This window comes from Gossypium arboreum, chromosome 8 (assembly GCF_025698485.1).
Source record: "Gossypium arboreum isolate Shixiya-1 chromosome 8, ASM2569848v2, whole genome shotgun sequence".
NCBI lineage: Eukaryota > Viridiplantae > Streptophyta > Magnoliopsida > Malvales > Malvaceae > Gossypium > Gossypium arboreum.
In genome coordinates this window covers 140,974,811-140,994,656 of record NC_069077.1, presented here as the reverse complement: position 1 = coordinate 140,994,656, position 19,846 = coordinate 140,974,811, and the positions used below count along the sequence as shown (strand labels likewise).

Genomic DNA, 19,846 nt, shown 5'->3' with positions numbered 1-19,846 from the left:
TTAAACAATTAATGGGTGTCAGGTTCCATATACTCTTAACAAAGTTAGTCTATAATGAAGGTTCGTTCGCCGAGCCACTCCATGTTATGAGTTCAACCAATAGAATTAGATTTTTTAAAATCTTGTTCATGGCATGTAATCTAGAACATTTAAAAGTAGAGTTGAAAACACATAAAATATGTATATTTAATTTCTGATCATTGTTGGTATAGAAAAAAAAAATGTTCAACTAGCTTTTAACCTTACATACAAAGTAAAGGGTGTCATATTCACATTTAACTTACACAAAAGCATGGTTATAGTCATGGTAATGAAAATTCTTGTAAATGAAATAAGCCAACCATTTTGAAGCTGCAAAACAAACGATAGCCATTGATACCATTGTTGTTTTAACCACCACTGATATCATGTTTTGCTTTGTTACAGCAACGATGCCAATCAAAACAACAGACATGATTTGTAGTATTACTTCGAGTGCCTTCAGACCTTTTTGTGCAGTATTACAACTCTTACAATTCACCACATGACTCCAATACCTGCAAACAAGAAAAAAGGTTATAGGGTAGGTTACCCGGGTTCAGAGCGTTGGATTCACGTGCATATTCGATACAGGTATGTTCATATGTGAGGATACAAGCTCCTATACTTCGAGAAAAGTGAACAGTCAGAGCAATATAAGGACAAAGTTACTAAATTTACCTATCCATTAGTTGTTCTCTAGGAGGGGACGGAGGAAGAGCTCCACTATACTTCCCTTTCCAATCAATCTCACCGCCGGCATACTTGTTGAACCACCTTCGGAAACCAACTACTAAGGCATCTGACTTTGTAGGCACGAAACAAGCTTTTTGCCAATTGGTAGCCCCGATTTCCATTATCTTACGCTCCTACATGTAGAAATAAGGTGTAAAACAAAACGAAGTTTACTAGGCAAGAATATTGGATATGGCTATGTGTTAAACATGAGTTTTTCATATATTTAGAGGGGCCTTAAAAGTTGATTGTCCAAATAAGCATGGAATATGATTGTCAGATACTGAGTACTCATAAAAAAAGTGAATGTACCTAAGAGGCCTCTCTGTTATAGGGATTTGATCAAATTAGCCCTTCAACTATTAAATAGATCAATTTAGTCCCTTTACTATTAAAAAGAATCAAATAAGACCAAATTAGAATAGAGTTAACATTTACTGTTTTACGGTTTTGTAAATAAAATCTTTTGTTTAGAATTGAGTTGCAATTGAAAAATAATAATTTTCAATACATTTTTAGATAGAGAATGTTAACTCTATTACAATTTGGACTTATTTGATTCTTTTTAATACTATAAGGACTAAATTAATCCATTTAATAATAGAGGGGACTAATTTGATCCAGTCCCCATACAGGTATTTTAACCCATAAACAAATGAAAAGTCGAAGCAATATAGATTTTTTGAATGAAACTCATCAAAGAGCCAGAGATATAGGAATCACCTCAACATGAAGAAGATACAAATCGGAATCAAGAATCAAGTTTTGTCCAATGTGAAATATCCATCTTGGAACAATTTTGTCAATCCAAACACCGAAGTTTCTCGGGAAAGTCCAAATCAATCTACTATTACCTGGACTAACCGGAACACACATAAAAATCAAAGAAAGTCTTCGATTCGGTGGCGGTGCCTGCAAAAAAATACTTCTTTATTGGTAAACAACACTCGGAAAACAAATAATATACTGGACCTGACAGTCCACAGGATCAACCAGTTCAACCTGCTGATAAATAGCAATGTATAGTGAAGAGAATGTAGAACCTTTACAATTTCGGAAGATGTTGCAGATCCATTTTCTTGATCAACTTCGACATCGGCAAAAGCATGAAAGATGCAAGGTGCAATAAAGTTGGAACTACCCCAATCTTGCTTTCCAAGAAAACCATTTATGTCCAACTTCTTAACTTTCATATCAAGTGGTCTACCCCCTTCTCTATCAACCTTCACTGTGAACCAAAATGAACAATTTTAGTTGCAAGAATTCGATATCTCGAAAATACCTACATCAAGAACTTCTTACCGGTTGGGGTCCGAGTGCGCATTAGACCATAATGTGCATATGGAACATGAGCAGGATCCATAAGATTTTCAACCAGTACCTCGTACCTGAAAATACAAACTTAGTTTCTTCAACAAATTTCAGCAACTATTGATGATTTACGTCCACTACATTACTCTCTTCACTTTTCTTAGAGTACTCGCATAATTTGCATACCCATAAGGGATATCTCTGTTTCCCATCAACTTTGAAAATGAAGGATCATCTAATACAGGAATGTAAGGAGGCTTTTTCTTTGTTATAATATCTCTGTATTGAGGATCAGCATTTGGCCAAACCCATACAATATCATGTTGCACAACACTTGGATAAACAGCCACACATGCTTTCTTGAATGTATGGACCTGCAAATTTGAAAACCAAAGTTAAAATAAGAGAACCCTTTTTGCCAATAATGCCACACATTACATGAAATTGCTGATTACTGTTGAGGGGAGGCCGGACTCTTTAGTAGGAGAAGTTTTCAAAATATCGTGAGCAGACGAACCCCTCAATGGTTGAGGTATTGTGCTCAAGGTGTCCATGCTCGGTTTGTCTCTCGACTCCACAAGAAGCCCTGACTGGTCCATAAAGTGAGAACACCTTGCCCACCAAGGAAATATGAGCATTTGGTCTTGGTGGGTTTGAAACCATGCCCTTATATGGCATTAGTAGGTAAGAATAGTACCACTTGAGCTAGTGACCTCCCCTCAACAATTATAATATCAACACTTTAAGAAAAGGATCAGTATGTATATACACTATACTAATTGAAGCTGGGAGATCAGTAAAGAATACTATATGTCCACACATTCATTTTTCTTAAAATAGTCGCGTCTGACATTCAATCCAACAAACAAATACGAAGATATGATCCCGAGTCGTATCTTCAAATATATACATGTATTCAATACTCATTCCCGAGTCAGAGTAAACACCCATACCTATGTCCTTACATGTATAGATATATCATACATGTAGGAGAATTAGACCCCAGAAAGTTCCAAATAATCCTAACATTAGAACAGCAAAAACAGAACGTAATTAAACATGGGGATATGAACTAAAAGAAAAGGGTTACCGGGGGTCCATCTACGGGAGCTTGAGGAATGATTTTGCAGTCACCATTGCCACCAAAACACCAACCATGGTACACACATTGTAACCTCCCCCATTGATCAATTCTTCCCTCAGATAAAGGAGCTAATCTATGAGGACAAGTATCATCGAACACTTTCCATTCATTCTCGTTCTTATCCCACCACACCACTAGATCAAGTCCCAATACTTTCTTACCATGTGGCACCCTCTTATCCAAATCACATACAGGCATCACTGGATACCACTGTGAGTACCAATCGAATCTCTCTTTACCGACCTCAGCCTCAACTTCCGGCATAGGTGGCTCAATAGACTCCGTTGTTGATATTGGGGACGATGATAAGGTCGTAAACAACCTGGATTTCGATCCATTTCTTGTATAACATGGTAATTGTAAGTTCAAATTGTGAAAGATGGGTTTAGCAAACTGGGTTTTGTTTCTTGTTGTTGTTGGAATGTATGGTGAATGAACAATGGTAGGAGAAGCTTTGAGAACATCCATGGCGGATTATATTTTTGGTTTATTTTTCTTTTGCATTTTAACGATTATGGCGGTCTTAAAAAGCTTAAAAGCCAAGAGGAAAACGAAGAAGAGTGAAAGAACTTGAGGCTGAAAGAGGATGAGCGTGTGAGTAAATGAAACACGTGATGGAGGTAGAATGTGGAGAACCAAAAGCTGTGAGCTTCGTGTGGCTCAAAACGAATGACAATAGGTGTTATGAATTTTGGTAAAAATGTCATCGAGGGACTTTTCCTACGAGTTAAATTATATTTTGCTTCTGATTTTATCATAGAAGAAGCCTAAAAATTTTTTCGAAAGTCGAAATTATATTATATATTTTTAAAAGATTAAATTAAAATTTTATCATTTTAGTTTTTATCATGTATTAACATAAATTTTCATAAATTTTAAAGGGCCAAAATGGAATTTCCTATTAAAGCAGCTGAAGCCTTTACCATACCCTAGCGCCGTCCCTATCCTTTATTCAAAAAATAAATAAATTAGTCTCTTACATATTATATCAAAGAGCAAAATTTCACTCATTTTTACAGTAAGAAGTAGAATTACCCCACTTCATTCAAATTTTTTAAGTCTTTTTCAAGTCATAAAGTATTTGTTTCAAAACAATGGCATTTTAAAAGTATTCTTACATCTATTAATTGAATATTAATTCGATTGACATGAGTATTGTTGTCAATGCAGGAAAATGTAAGTTTTGAGTATACTAAAACATATTATCCTTCTATTTATGAGTTGAAGAAGCACTACAGGTAATTCTAGGCTTTGACATCATTGACACATGACGTCTAACCAGTCGGGTCTTTAGTTGAATATCATGAATAGATATGTTTATTTTCAACCTAAAAGGTTTTTATTTGTTTCATGGTGGTTAAGAACAGTTGGCCACCATCCCCCATGTCACCCCTAGTGTACTCTTGATGCTAGACTCAAGCCATTTTTTCAATAGAAATGGGATTAGCCTTCAAAAGAATACTTTTTCTCTAACCCAAGGGTTTAGTCATGCTTTGGCGTCTGTGGTGACTTTTGTGACACTTGAGTCTTATGGTGACTCATTTTCTCTAAGTACTTAGTGACTTTGGTCTATTGAGTTTTTGCAGGGACTCGTTTTTGTCTAGGGTTCTATTGCATCTATTATTTCAAGTCAAAGATGTTTCCACTGTCACAGGAGGAAAAATTTGTATAGAGACTAACCCACCTCATTAAAATTATGTTTATCTTGATGGCTAATAGTGTCATTCAATTGAAAAAGTCGTGAGAACGAACCCAGGTCTCTCTTTGTTCTCAATTTAGGTAAAGAGGCTTGATTCGAGCAATGAAAAATTGTTTTCTCCAACATAAAGTTTAAATTTTTCTTGTCTTTCAAGGCTTTATCTAGTTTGGGACCGAGATCCTCGATCACTTTCTTCATTCAGTATAATTAGGTCTATAGCACAATTAGCTTTTGTCTAATGTTTATCCTCAGTTTGCATATAATTTTTATATAATAAAAATAAATTAAAATATAAAATAAATAGATGAAATTTCATACTTTTATTGAAATTTAAATTATATTTCCTTTTTCAAAAAAAAAACTTACAATTGTGATGTCAACTTAAAACACGACATGAACAAATCAAAAAATTGTATGCATGATCGAAAAGAATGATAAAGAATTCCTATATCATCTTCTCTATTCACATCAAAAGAATCAACTACTTATAAAATATACTTATATCAACTCTAAATTCTCTTTACCCTTTCATTTTTTTCCCCTCCATATATCAATTTTAGTATCAGAGCACGTCTTGAAAATCAAACTCCGACACCTTTTAAAGAGAGGAAGCTTTTCTGTAATAAGTTCTCTTTCTTGAGAAGAGGTAAACTTTGTGTTCTCATTTCTTCTCTCATAGTCGTTACCGGTTCAGATAATTTCGGATTCAAGCCGCTAGTAGATCGAGGAGAAAAGTACAATTTTGTATAGCCATCACTTCTCGGAGATAAATTCACTTGTTCCAACGCTCGAAATTGAAGTTCCGAAGGGAAATCTCGAACGCAACCGATTCGAGGTCCTGCCCCTGTAGTCCATTTACATGACAATTGCTTGCCTAATTGATATGATTTCATCCCTTTCCTAGAGTTAATCCTTTGAAGAATCGATTCTTCAGCTATGGCTTCAACATTATGATCATTTTCATTCATCGTCTCGTCTTGAACCGTTGAATTTGAACCATGGTTGTAAGCAACAGCAACCTCAAACAATTCGGTTTTCATCGGTATTTCAAGATGACTCAAGTTGAGGAACCTGCTTGACATTGTGCACTCAAGGCCTTCACTGGTTCCTTCTTCGATCAAATCACCGAGCTTCTCGATCGAACCTTTGACACTGTTTTCTTCAGGCTCTAAGCTATTTTCTTCAGATGAATTGCATCTAAGATGGTGACTGGTTCCATGGAAACTCTCTTCTCCATCAACTGGTGCCATCTGAATGTAACAAAATGAAAGCATTTCATGTCAACCAATCATTTCCATTTTCAGCAAAAAAAAAAAAAAATACTCAAAATCATTAAAAACACATTTTCACTGGTAAAAATACCATGGATATCCCTGTCCTATGATTCAGATTGCATTTAGCTCTCTCTACTAAAAAATAAAGAAATTAGTCCCTATACGTTAAATTAATAAGCAAATTGATTTTTTTTTTGTTAAAACTTTATCCATTTGTACTATTAAAAATCAGTGTGGCTGACGAAACAACAAGTGTACCTCATGTTGATCTACAAAAACCAGTTTTTAACAATAGAAGAATCAATTTGCTCTTTGATTTAATATATAAAGACTAATTAAGTAGAGGGAGAACTACAATCCAATTCATAAAACAGAGACCATCATAGTACTTTTACCCATTTTCATCAAATTTTTTTTACCTTAACATCTGTAAGATCAACATCGTTCTCCTTCAGAAATGAAATGAAATCGTTAAAGTTTTCTTCTGTAGGACGATAATGACCGCTATGAGGCCAGACCGCCTGTTTGAACACAATAATAGTAAATTACTTACTTACTTCGAGAAAAAAAAAACAAAGAATCGGGATAACATATGCGAAAAAGATACCTTAAGGACACCATTGTCAACAACTAATCTACCAGCAGCAATAGTAGCACCACCAGCCAAGAAACTAGAATGTTGAAAAGTACCCTTCTTTTTCTTGCCAACATACAAGATCTTTGATGTACTAAGTACAAAAATCCACTTAGAATCACTGGTTTCTTCTGTAGTCTGAAGAAGTTTCCCTGTTTGCTTGTATATGAATTTTCCATCTACCACAACAATCTCATAGGGCTTCCTTTCCATCTGTATAATGAAAAATAAAAATGAAATCGATATAATGTCAGATATGTATTGGGATTTATGTATGTTCATTTCTTTGAATGGAAGAAAAATGAGGAGTTCGAACAACTCGTATCTATATTGAGATATGACTTTTTAAAACTGTATAAACGCATTGAAAAACATTCATGTCGAACACATAGTGAACCAAGTGTAGAACAGAAATAAAGACTCACCGGACCAAGATATTTGATGCATTGTTGTTGAAGCTTTGATCTAGGACATTTTTCTATATTTACTTCTTTGCCTTCTCCAATATCCAGCCTGCATATTCAAAACAAATATATTTTTCATTAGAAATAAATAAAAAAAAGTGTTGAGGGGTTGACTCTTTCGGGAAAAATCTTCAGTGTGTCGTTTGCCGGGCAATGAACCAAAGCCCCTACAATTGAAGGTATTGCCCCTGGGTTGCGTTGGGGGCGCTCCCCCTCCATGAACTGTACATAGCTCTCGGTGGAGAAAAGAGACAAACCCCTAGCACAACAAGTTGACCAGCAAACAACACTTCGAGAAAACTTATTTCAAAAAAATCATCCCCTCAACACTCTGCAGTGAATAAAAAAATCCAGTTTTAAAGAAAATTACCAGTAAAAAAAGGGTTCTTGACACTGAGAATGGAGCCATTGATTATAATAAAAATGCAAGTTATGTCCATACCTATGCCTTGGATCAATCTGCATAAAAACACAGCAATGGTGAAACTCTGTTCATTTTTTTTCTTCTTGTAATAACTAAAATATCTTCATATCTGTTTTACGGTCCATAAAAATTAATTATTTCAGGGTACATTGGACTTACAGCTTCAAGCCAGTGTTGTAAAGCAAGCTTTTGAGCTTTATCGTTCTTGAATAAACCTTTGCCAACTTTAGCAGCTCTTGTTCTTGCTCTTGACCAGCGAGAAATAGCTGTTTCATGTTTATCCATGTCGAAAAATGATATAGAACTCCTTTTCAATTCAGCAAAATCCAAGAGCTTCCACCTACATCATAACATAATATATTCATGTTACTTGAATTCAAGATAAATGTCAAATTTTGTATCTTTGGGGCAAAGTAAGAAAAATACTTTAAAGAATCAAAGATAAATAATAAATTTTTAATTGGTCAAAATATAATTTTACTAAAATATTAACTTGTAATTTTATAAACTTCAAAAAAATTAAACGACATATTTACTATTTTTGGCCTCAAACGGGCCAAAGTCATTGCCTGCTCCTTTATATACGCCCCTATATCTATCCTATCCGAGTGAAAAATAAAGTAGACGGTGACCTTGATCCCCGAAAATAAAAAATCATCTAAATAAAAATAAATTTACATTTTAACTGCTAAAAATTATTATTTTTAGTCCCTAAAAAGTTTTCTCATTTCACCACCATATCACATGTTATTTAAATTTATCCATTGGATTTGTCAGATTTTGTGTCAGGTGAATCTTTACCGAGTTAATTGAAGTTGAAAATTTTCATCTCACTAGACAGGGTGACGAAACCCTCTTGCCCCAAAATTGGTAAATTTTTAATTTAAATCCTTTAGAATTTCTGAAATTATAATCTAATATAATCATAAAATTGCATTTTTACCTCCTAAAATTAATAATTCAATTATGCTTGAGTTTAAGTCATTTCAAATTCTAAATTTTTCAAGTTTAGTAGTCGATTTTCCTAATTGGGTCGATTGATTCAATCATTTTAATTAAAAAAATCATTAAATATTAAAAAATTAAAAATATCAGTTCAACTCATCCATACCAATTTTTCAGTATAGCTAATTTAAAAACTTTTTTCGAACTAATATCTCAAACGATTTTTTATCGGATGGACCGGTCCGGTTCAATAAAGAATATCACATTCCTATACTCAGAATATGTGCTGGCTAAAGAATGAAAACAAAAAAGCATATAATTAAAAGAGAAAAAGATAATACGAACCAGCTTTGCTCAACCAGAACAGCACAATCTGCTAGCTTTCTCCTTGTACGGAAGCTCTTATAAACCTTTTGCAATCTTATCGCGGCCTCCATTTGTGGATTGTTAAGATCTGAAACCCTCGATTCTTTTGAAGATTCCAATGAAAAATCTGGGTTTAAAGATTCAATAACATCCATTGCTTTGCTCTTCGAGCTTGCTACAGCTTCATCAACGGCGGAAGTCATTGTTTCCTCCAAATCACTGCCTCTAAAACTAATAGATCCTTCCAATATCATCTTCCCAGAACCACATGATTTTAAAATACTTGGTTCTGAATCTGAGAGTTTGAAACTGATGGATCTAAGTGGTGTTTTAGCTCTTTCTTCGTCTCCAAAACTAATGGATTTCACAGTCATTGAATCCAAGCTGCCATTGTCCATTTCAGTACTGCATTCACCAAATGGCCATGAAAAAGCAATACCCATTTTCTGTCAAACAAACTTGATATTTTCAGGTAGGCATTTTATCATACACAGAGCAAACATTTAAAAAAAAAAAAGCACATATTACCTCAAACGCTCGAACTGTATAAGAACTGGAAAAAGAAAGGAAAATGGAAAATGGGTGTTGGGTTGATTCTTGAATTTTGATATCAGTTCTCTTTTTTCCTTCACTTTCTCTCTGGTTTTTTTTTTCTCGGGAAAATGATCAACTGTGTATCTCAAGTGTTACCATTGATAACATCGATCTTGGATTTGCTTATATAATGGTAGTTAATCAACTTAATTATATGTAATTTAGAGAGATGGAAAAATTAAAGACACAAAACAGCGTTGTTTTGTGTAAACAATTGATAAAAAGTGGTTGAAACTTCCATGCATGAGTTGCTTTTCTTCATTAGGAATATGACCCACAAGTTGACATGGAAATGAAAAAATACATTTTTAAAAAGTTTATAATTACATGAAATATTTATATATCCCAATTCGTGGGTCGGATTATTCGCCATGTCTCGAAAGGGTTTGAGCAAAAATATTAAGTCCAAAAAATAGATTTGCAAAAAAATTAGGCTCGTTTAAAATATGGGTTAGATTCGGATTTAAACATTCAAGGCTCAAATCCAACTTGGTCCGACCCATTTTAAGTTTATAATATTTTATATTATGTTATTTTTATATATTATGTGACTCTAAATTTGCTTAAATTTGGTAAAAATAAAAAATCGAGACAAAAAATTTATTTAATTATTGTTGGTTCGGTAGTCGAACCAATTGAACTAATTGAACCAATTGAATCGAAAACTGATGGTCTAGTTTGTTAAACTACCAGTTCAATTATTAAAACACTGAATGTGACACTTTAAGATTATACTACAACTTCACCTAAAAATTTATATAATTTCTTTTAATTTTTAAGTGATGATGTGGCACAATCTTAAAGTGTCATGTCATCAAACTTTTATACATTTTTTAAGTTTAAGGACCAGACTAAACCTAACTATCGAGTTCAAGTGCTAACGTGGATAAAAAATACAAGTATTATATTATCTATTTTGTAAATTTTGAAAGGATTAATTTTGTAAATTAATATATTATTTACTTTAATTTTTCCAATAAATTATTTTCTTTAAAATTTTCAAACTTTTGGAAGGAAAAATAAATAAAATGTAAATTTAAAATGTTAAAATATTTCAAGACCTATTAAATTATCGATTAGTTAGGCATAATGAGATTTGGCTCTAAGATTAGATTCTTCTAATCCGAATCAAGTCTCTTATTTACTCAATAAAAAATATTTTATTTAAATTATAAATTTTATATGAAAATATATTTTAATATTTTAATATATTAAAATCAATAATTCGATTCAACCTGATTTGATTCATAAATAATCTTTATTTCAAAAACAACCAACAAAAGTCGATTGAGTCTTAACTGGATTGGTATGGGCATTGTTCTCAATGTAGAAGGATGTGAGTTTGAGTGCGCTAAAGCGTATCATCCTCCTATTTATGAATCGAAGAGGGACGATGAGTAGTTCTAGGCATTGTGTCACCAGATATGGTCAGAACTTATAATGAAATTATTAAAAAAAATAGTAATTAATGGCACCATTGTTGTTATGGAGTTTTCAATGAGATACGAACAAACCTTCAATTCAAAGATTGAAATTCTTAGATAGCCCTGATAAATCTAGGTCATCTCATTTCCTCATTCTGACATTTTTCGCCGAAGAACCCTATTTAGATTAGATTGTTGGTTATTAGGGGCAATCCATTCCAAATTAGTGGATGCTACCAAAAGAAATGGCAATGCCATACGCAAAAAGGAAGAGACTCATAGAATGGCAGAGGCAAATAGAGCTTTTGCATATTTTCGTTAATCCATTAATAGGATCGATATAGACACATAAATTCATGAATCCATACATCTCGATCGGAAAGAATTAATAGAAAAAATATCAGAATTAATCTATATATTTTTCAAAACAAATGTAATATTTATCAATTTTAATTAATAATTTAAAAAATTACATAAAAATATTAATTAATTGCATTTATAATTTTGGGATTAAGGCACCGTCGAACTTGTGTACGTACTTTACACTTCATTACTATACTTTTTGTTTCTAATTAATTAATATTAATTAATTATAAGCTTAATTATTAAAAATATATACATATACATATATATATGTATATACGCACGCGTAGCCGAAAAATCCTACACTTTATACTTGTGTCGGAAAGTAGCATATGGTATACAGCCAACGTAGATGATTAATTCAACATTTTGTACTATATAACCCCTTTAAAATAATATATATTTTATGACAAATGGATAACACTCTTTTTTAAATTAAAATAAATATATAAGTTGTATACAAATTTAATTTTATATTATATTTAGGTATTGAATCTTCGATAAATTTAATATTACGATCAAGGATTTATCTTTCGATTTTGTTGAAAATTTCGACGAGTTTAGAATGAAAGCATTGGGTTGTATGCTTTAAATATTTTATATGCTATAAGTCATGAGGTCGAGTCAAATCATATGAAAACTCTTCAGTTTTCATGACAAATTGTTCAAGCACTCCAAGATGCTCTCATTCTATTAACTCCCTAAGTCTCCTGGAATGACTTGCAAGAACAACCAATCGAAGCAATATCCTATTGATGTATCGGTTCATACAGGAGTGTGAATTTTAAATGAATTGCTCAAAACTACCATTGAAACCAAGAATTAAAATTGATTGAGCCGATTTTTTTAGCTATTTTTTGTCTTAAATCCATAAAATCTTATTTAAATCGATAAAACCTAACTAAAATAAAACCCAAAATAAAAAAAATATGGCTCAAATAAATAAAATCCAACCTAAAACAAATAAAAGCTAAATATATTAAATTTGTTATTTACTTGTGTTTATAATTTTTATAGAATTTTTCTTATTCTTTAATTTTTAAATTTTTTTGGCAATTGAACTGGTGATTTGATTGGTATGATTATCAGTTTGGTCAAGGGCAAAGCTAAAATTTCTTTTTTTTTTTTACGAAGACGGAATTAAGTTATAAATTTTTGTATGAGTTAACATACAATTTCACCATTGTATTAGATAATATCTTTATAATTTTCAAAGGATTAAGCCCTAAATTAATAAACCATTAAAAATTTAAATCCATTAAATATAATATTTTCAATGATTTAATATTTTACACATGTTTGATAATTCAAAATTAAAATATCCCGATAAAAATTTCTATAAAAGTGTGAAAAATAATAAGTAGATGAGAGCTACTTATCATTTAATGGAGAATGTTTTTCAATTAATTTAGTTTAATATGAAATTTTGATTTTTTATTTAGAATAAGGTAAAAATTAAAATTAAAATTAAAGATAAAATATAAAATATATTTTTATAATTTAAAATTCATATTTATCAAATAACCTAACTATAAGAAATACATCAAGCAAATTTTATAACTAAATTCAGTACCTAATTTTTCAACGCTTATTTTCTAATTTTAGTTTTCCAGATTATCAAATAATACCTAAATTAAAATTATTATCATTTTTGGGTCAAAATTCTTGCCCCTCCCTACCCTTGGTCCTCAAAATGATAAAATTATAATTAAATCCCTTTAAAAATTTAAGAAATTATAATACAATACAACGATAAAATCACACTTTATCCTTCTCAAAAAAAATTAATTTCAACCATTTTAAAAATTTCTAATTTCGTCACTATAACCAAAGCTCATCAACAAATAAATTTCATCAAATTAAATTCAAAAATATTTTTATAATTATTTAATTTTCAATTAAACCAGTACAACTAATAAACCTAAATCTTCATATGAGATGTCAATGTCCCCATGTTATCTGTCAATTTATAATTGCGTATCAATGGTTTGCAATGTAAATGTTGGTAAAAAGCTAATCCCCACTTTTATTTCAACATAGTTTAGAAAAAAAGTCAAAATTAAGTACTTATGATTGAGTAAAATCGACTCAAAATCACTAACAATATTACCGATTAACATTATTTTACATCGATATATTACATACACAAATAATTATATTAATTCAATATGAAAATAAACGTATAACTGAATCAAAATCAAAATTTTATGTTCATATATGAACAAAAATCTAAGTTTCATATGTATAACTATGTCAAATTAAAATTCATATATCAAATTACACATTAGACTAAAGTTTATGTATAAATTGATACTTATCACTAAATAAATTTAAATTTAAAAGAAGTATTTTATAATATATTAGTTAGTTTAATTATAAAAATAAAATGAAAATGAAAAGTGAGTCAAAAGTCTCGAGTGACAATATTTGTTAAAATATTAGCCCATAGTACAGCGCAGCAGAGCAGAGCATTGGCCTCAACAACACTGAAGAAAAAATTGGTGTCTAAGCGTTGTAGTAAATTAAAAAGAACAATAACAACGCGTTTTGCTTACAAGTCGCAGCAGCAGCAGCAGCAGCACCGACGACATTGAATGCTGAGCCTATGTGAAGGTAAATTTAGTGTGTATGTAGAATTCGGGGTCGGTATGATATTAAATATTATTTAATTTTATATTTTTTTTTATTTTTACTAAATTCCTTTATATTTATAAATAGGCTTTATTCATCATTTAGTTAGTGAATTATACCCAATTTTTCATATTGGTACTTAATTTGTTTTTTTTTTGTCTCATTTGATACTTGAATTATAATTTTGTTGCACTTTTTGGCCCTTGCAATTAATAGTGTTAAAATAAAAAATCAACAACTAATCATAACATGCCATGTGTTCCTATTGACCGTTGATGTGGTAAAAGGCGAAATTAGAAAATTTTTTATAGGGGGTTCAAATTGAATTGTAATTTTTACCGATTTTTAAAGAATTAAATCAAATTTTTATTATTTTTAGGAGGCTAAAATGTAATTTTACTTTTATTATTTTAAAATTTTAAAGGATTTAAATTAAAGATTTTTCATTTTAGGGGGTCGGAACCCTGCTAACCCCCTAGCTACGCTCCTGGATGTGGTTGATGACATGATTATTGATCAGGTTTTGACTATGTTGATTATGCATTAACCACATTCGTCAAATAAAAAATTATAAAAAATATATTTAAAATTATGTGTTCAATGTTAAGGGAATGAGAAAGCTAATAGATGGCTACAACATGGAGGAATGGGATTGGTTGTTCGGGTTGATGAAGCAAGACAAGTTGTTCAACTCGAAGGTGAAGAGAGGGAAGGTGTTCGTTTTGCCGGACTATAACCAATCGATGGAGCAACAAGGGGAGATGACTTTGAAACGAATCAAGTATTTGCAAGAGGGAGGGGTTTTAAAGGATAGTTAATGGCGGGGAGGGAAAATGTAATCCCCCAACTCTGGCGAACACGTCATTGTCCGTCAGAATAAGTGACCCTCTCGATTTCAACCCGTTTAGCTTCACTTTCACTTTCACTTTGAAGGACAGATAAAGATTTTCCCACCCCATCAATGTGATCAATTCCCTTTCACTAAGCTTAGTGTTCACTTCCCATGTGGTGGGTTATATATTTTTAAATTTTCTTCACTTTTTTTTTGGATTTAATTTAAAAGTTCGAGAGGCAAAATTCGAGATAAAATCTAACATAGACATTAATGGCTCAATACTAAACATATTAAGATAGTTTGACATATATTTTGTTAACTATAATATATGCTTTCTCTCTTTTTGTAGATAAAAATAACTTAAAGCGAAAATTAAATAATACACTAGTTTATCAAAAAAATAACATAATCCACCTTAATTAAGGTTCTAGCTGATTTTGGGGTTCTTCAAACCAATGAATATCTGTGAAATTTGTCACCATACACTCATGATCAGCAACAGTATTTTGGGACCTTAGAATATGACGAACAAGGACCTATCAGTTTCGACTAAACAAACGATGAACAAGACATAATTTAACCAAGTGACTATCTGTAGCTCTGCCAATTAAGATCAACTCTACTAATAAAATATTATCACATTCCACTTTCAACTGTCGATAACTCTTTCTCTATAATAGGAGTAGACTCTCAAGTAAGGCTCTTGCCTCAATCTTAAAAATTGAATCATTTCCTAACTGCATCGAAAAATCACCTAAATTATATAATTATGAAAAATAAAAAAAACAAACCCAAAATCTAAATTATTTTTAATTAAATAAAATATTTTTATCCAAATTTATTTCTTTTAGTCAAACTCTTTAAAAGTATCAAAAGAATTCTTGATTTGGTCAAATAACCCCACAAGCTGTGAATGAATTTAAAATTAAAGGTGTGAGGTGCGTTGTGTGGTGATAGTGCTGCTAGGCACCGCCCAATCTCCGTACCAAGACGCTGTAAAAAAGGTACTAAAAAGAAGAGAAACAAAATAGTCAGCGTCTGATTATGTTGACGTTTGGTTTGGCATTTACTTTTGCTTGCTGGATTTCTTGGTTTGTCTGTCTGCCGGATGACACCAAATGATGCAAACTTTTACAACGCACCACGTGTTTGATGAAATACCAGACTGAGGTGAAATGAAAGACGGTGTGACTGTGACTCACAACTTCAACAAATGTCATTAAATTAGTAAGTATCCCAACATTCTACCAGATAGGATGAGGAAATTCTACAATGAATTTCGGTATTAATATAATTATTGGTAAAAAAATTATTCGATTTCTATTAATTTTGATATCGAATAAATTAGTCTCTCTCAAAAATACTTGACGTAATTTAATCTTTATCAATTTTAAAAGTAAACAATTAACGATAATTGATCATAGTTTCATCAATAATATAATAATAAATTTAGCTATCAATGTTTATATATTTTATTAATTTGATCTTTATTCGAAAAATTTCAATACATTTGACATCAACATTTACACAAATATTGCGGGTTAAATTTGTTAAACCATGACCAAATTGATATTTATGTAAATTTGATGAAAATTATTAAAGTCATAATTAATTGTCCTTGCATTTATAAATGTATTGGGGATAGAAAGGTGGTGTTTATTGTTCTATATGTCGATGACATTCTACTAATTAAAAATCGTGCAGGGGTATCGGTTAAACTGTAGTTAACTCAATAGTCTAGTACAAAACACTTGAGAGAAACTAAATTTGTTCTAGATAAAAGGATCATAAGGAATCGAAAGAACAAAAGGATAGCATTATCACAAGCTTTTAAAACATTATGCAATGACCAATTCAAAGGAGGGAACTTAGCCCTCTGTATCATGCTTTCTATAAAAGTAGAATGTGTGGTTGCTTCTGAGACAACAAAAAAAGCAATATGGCTTTGAAAGTTCCCTACGCATCTTGATGTTGTTCCTGATGGGGAAAAAATATCACATTGTATTGTGATAACAATGTGGCAATAGTTAATATCGAGGAAACTAGAAACCGCAAAAGGACGAAGCACATTAATAAAAAGTATCACATCATAAAGGAGGCAATAACAAACAATTTTAAAAGTTCTATCAAATTTTTCGTCCAAAAGAAAGTAATTTGACAAAATTTTGAAGATTGAGAGCCAAAGTGATTAGAAAAAAGAATGAGGGCCAAAATAAATAAATGTTATGGGTTAAATTTAATATTATGCCATTAAATTATTGATTTAAGATACGCCAATGTTTAATTTAGAATGTCACATCATTATATATTTTTTATAAGAAAAATATACAAGTTTTAGATGATGACACGAGACAATATCTAAATTTTACGTTATCACATGGACCAAAACAGAAAAAAAAATTATCAAATTATATGACTAATATAAATCAAAAGATATGTAGAGATTAAATTGAGAAAAATTGACAAGTTCAAGAACTAAACGTTACTTTTATTATTATATTTTTAATCTCAATGAAATTGTTATTTCAACAATATTAAATAAAATAATAATATCCAAAAATAAAATATTAAAAACTTAATAAACATTATTTCTAAAATGAAAATTATTATCTTAGATTTCGAGTGTTTTTATTTTTAGTATATTTTCGATTAAATTAATTGATAGATTTTTTTTAACTTTTAAGTAAAAGTGTCACAAAGAAAAGCAAAATTGAAAAAAAAAAAAAAGGAGAGATATAAAATTACAAGATGTGTAAACGTCAAGAATTGATTTTTTTAGAATCAAGACTAAACACAATGCATAAATATTGAAGGTTAAAGTTGTTATTATGCCAATTTTAAAAGTTGTCACTTTTTTTTTTTGTCAATCATTTAGCCGATGTTGACCAAAAACGAAAAAATCGGATAATTGAGTGATGATTTTGTAACTTCTCATAATTAGGTGACAAAAAATTATTAATAACTGGATGACTACAAGTATAACCTACCTTTCATATTCGAATTATTTTATCTATTTTTTAGCTGGATTTAATATGATAAAATAACAAAAAGATAAGGAAAATGAGGAAGGTACAGTTGTTTCTCTTTATATTTTCATTAATTGACTAGTACAAATGGTGTTTTGGGTAAATCATACTCATGGTCACTCAATTATCAGTAAATTTATATTTTAATCATTAAATTATAAAAAGTTATAATTTAGTCACTCAATTATTTGAAACAGATCATTTAGGTTTTCATTAACTTACTAATTGACATTAACGTGGGTCGTTAAGTCACTATTACTCAAATATATTTACACAAAGTTACATCGTTAGTCACCTAATTGTTTGTAAATTTTCGTTTTGGTCAATCAATTGTGAAATGCTACAAAATGATCACTAACAACTAATCGCATGACCCATTTACTCATAGGCTTAATAGCTAATTTGGTCCCTGAAATAGTACTTCTAGAATATTTTATAATAAATCTAAAAAAACTAAAATTATTAGGAAGTTCTAAAAATCTAAAATTTGTATTTTTTTCAAAATTACCATTATGCAAAAAATATTAAAAATTCTAAAAGAATACCTAAAATCCAAGTTCTTTTTCCACTTATTTTTTTTTTGTTAATAACGACTTAACGACCCATGTTAACATCCGTTGGCAAGTTAACGAAAAAGTGATTTAAAATATCGATTTTGAATAATTAAATGACTAAATTATAAAATTATTAATAGTTAAGTGACCATGAGTGGAATTTACCTAATTATTCAACTATGTTCTGTCCTGTACCGTACTGGATGTATAGAAATTTAGACAGGGAGTAGATAGTACTACGGAAATTTTCAGATCTCTCATTTATATTATATAATTATAATATGATCCAAATGCATACATAAGCACATGGAATTGCATGATTTTTCCAATCACATTATTAGCTGTCTTTGGCCTTTTTCCCTTTTACCACCACTGCCTCCAGTACATTTCATGTTTTTAAATGAGATAATTTTAAATTTAGCTCTCAATATTTATATTTTTTTATCAATTTAGTCCCAAACTTTTCAAAAAGAATTAAACTTAACTGTTAGTTTTCTCGGAAAGAGTCGGTTTGTTGCTTTTTAATAGAAAGACTGCCTAAAACAGGGGTGAATAGAAGGGGGTAGTCCTACAAATTTTATAAAATTTTTAAGTCCATAAATGGTACAATTGTAGTTTAACCCTCCCAAAATGATAAAATATTGATTTAATTATTCTTAAAACAATAAAGATATATGTCAATAAATGGTGAAATCGCATTCTAGCTTTCATACAAATATTTAACTCAATCTCGACCACTAGAAAAAAATTCAACCCCCGAGCTAAAATGTTAAAATTTTAAATATGATAGCCCACGTGACAATCCACGTACACTTCATGCTATTTTTATAAAGTTTTTATCTTATTTTGAGTTTTTTTATTTTATTTTTTGAATATTTTTATAACTTTTAATTTTTTTGTTTTTGTGACTAAGACGAATAGTATCATGTTAGTATGTACATTGCTACACGAATTGTTACACCAACACTATTAAAAAGATAATGTTTTATCCAATATTCTCGTTTTAAAAAAACGATTTGACTTCTTTTAAAGCTTAAAGACCAAATTTAGTTGAAACAATTCGAACACAATTATGTGGATTCCGTCACTAACTACAATTTAGTAAAATTTAATCCTTATATTTTCCGAATTTTAAAATTTTAATCTAACAAAACAATAGCCATTAAATTCATCAAGATAAATTCTTTTATTTTAAAAATATTTTACGATATAATATTATATTAACTTGCTATTTCTTATTTCTAGTATTACCCACAAAATAACCAATTAAAGGATTTAACCATTGTCACATGTAGCTTAATTTTTTTAATTTAAAAATATAGACTAAATCTGTAACTTTATATATAGAATAATAACAAAAGTTAATTAAATAAATTTAACTATTATCAATAAGTCAAAACTGAAG

At 30.4% G+C, this 19,846-nt stretch overlaps 2 protein-coding genes across 3 annotated transcripts; both read right to left on the bottom strand.

Moving 5' to 3' along the window:
• Positions 1 to 161: 161 nt before the first annotated feature.
• On the bottom strand, positions 162 to 3,858 carry LOC108467746 (protochlorophyllide-dependent translocon component 52, chloroplastic-like). Its single transcript, XM_017768500.2, has 7 exons — positions 3,155 to 3,858; positions 2,251 to 2,438; positions 2,056 to 2,141; positions 1,797 to 1,981; positions 1,477 to 1,665; positions 700 to 887; positions 162 to 536 (listed from the first exon to the last, which is right to left on the bottom strand). Exons 1-7 carry the CDS (start codon positions 3,674 to 3,676, stop codon positions 281 to 283), a joined length of 1,614 nt encoding a protein of 537 aa, XP_017623989.1. The 5' UTR covers positions 3,677 to 3,858; the 3' UTR covers positions 162 to 280.
• A 1,367-nt stretch (positions 3,859 to 5,225) lies between these two features.
• On the bottom strand, positions 5,226 to 9,875 carry LOC108468923 (IQ domain-containing protein IQM2-like). Of its 2 annotated transcripts, XM_017769791.2 has the most exons (8): positions 9,543 to 9,875; positions 8,994 to 9,460; positions 7,863 to 8,043; positions 7,650 to 7,738; positions 7,241 to 7,328; positions 6,789 to 7,028; positions 6,601 to 6,702; positions 5,226 to 6,157 (listed from the first exon to the last, which is right to left on the bottom strand). In XM_017769791.2, exons 2-8 carry the CDS (start codon positions 9,455 to 9,457, stop codon positions 5,489 to 5,491), a joined length of 1,833 nt encoding a protein of 610 aa, XP_017625280.1. In that variant the 5' UTR covers positions 9,458 to 9,460; positions 9,543 to 9,875; the 3' UTR covers positions 5,226 to 5,488. The 2 variants fall into 2 exon arrangements, with proteins under 2 accessions (XP_017625280.1, XP_052874099.1); XM_053018139.1 differs by lacking the exon at positions 9,543 to 9,875 and having other exon boundaries at positions 8,994 to 9,536.
• Positions 9,876 to 19,846: the final 9,971 nt, after the last annotated feature.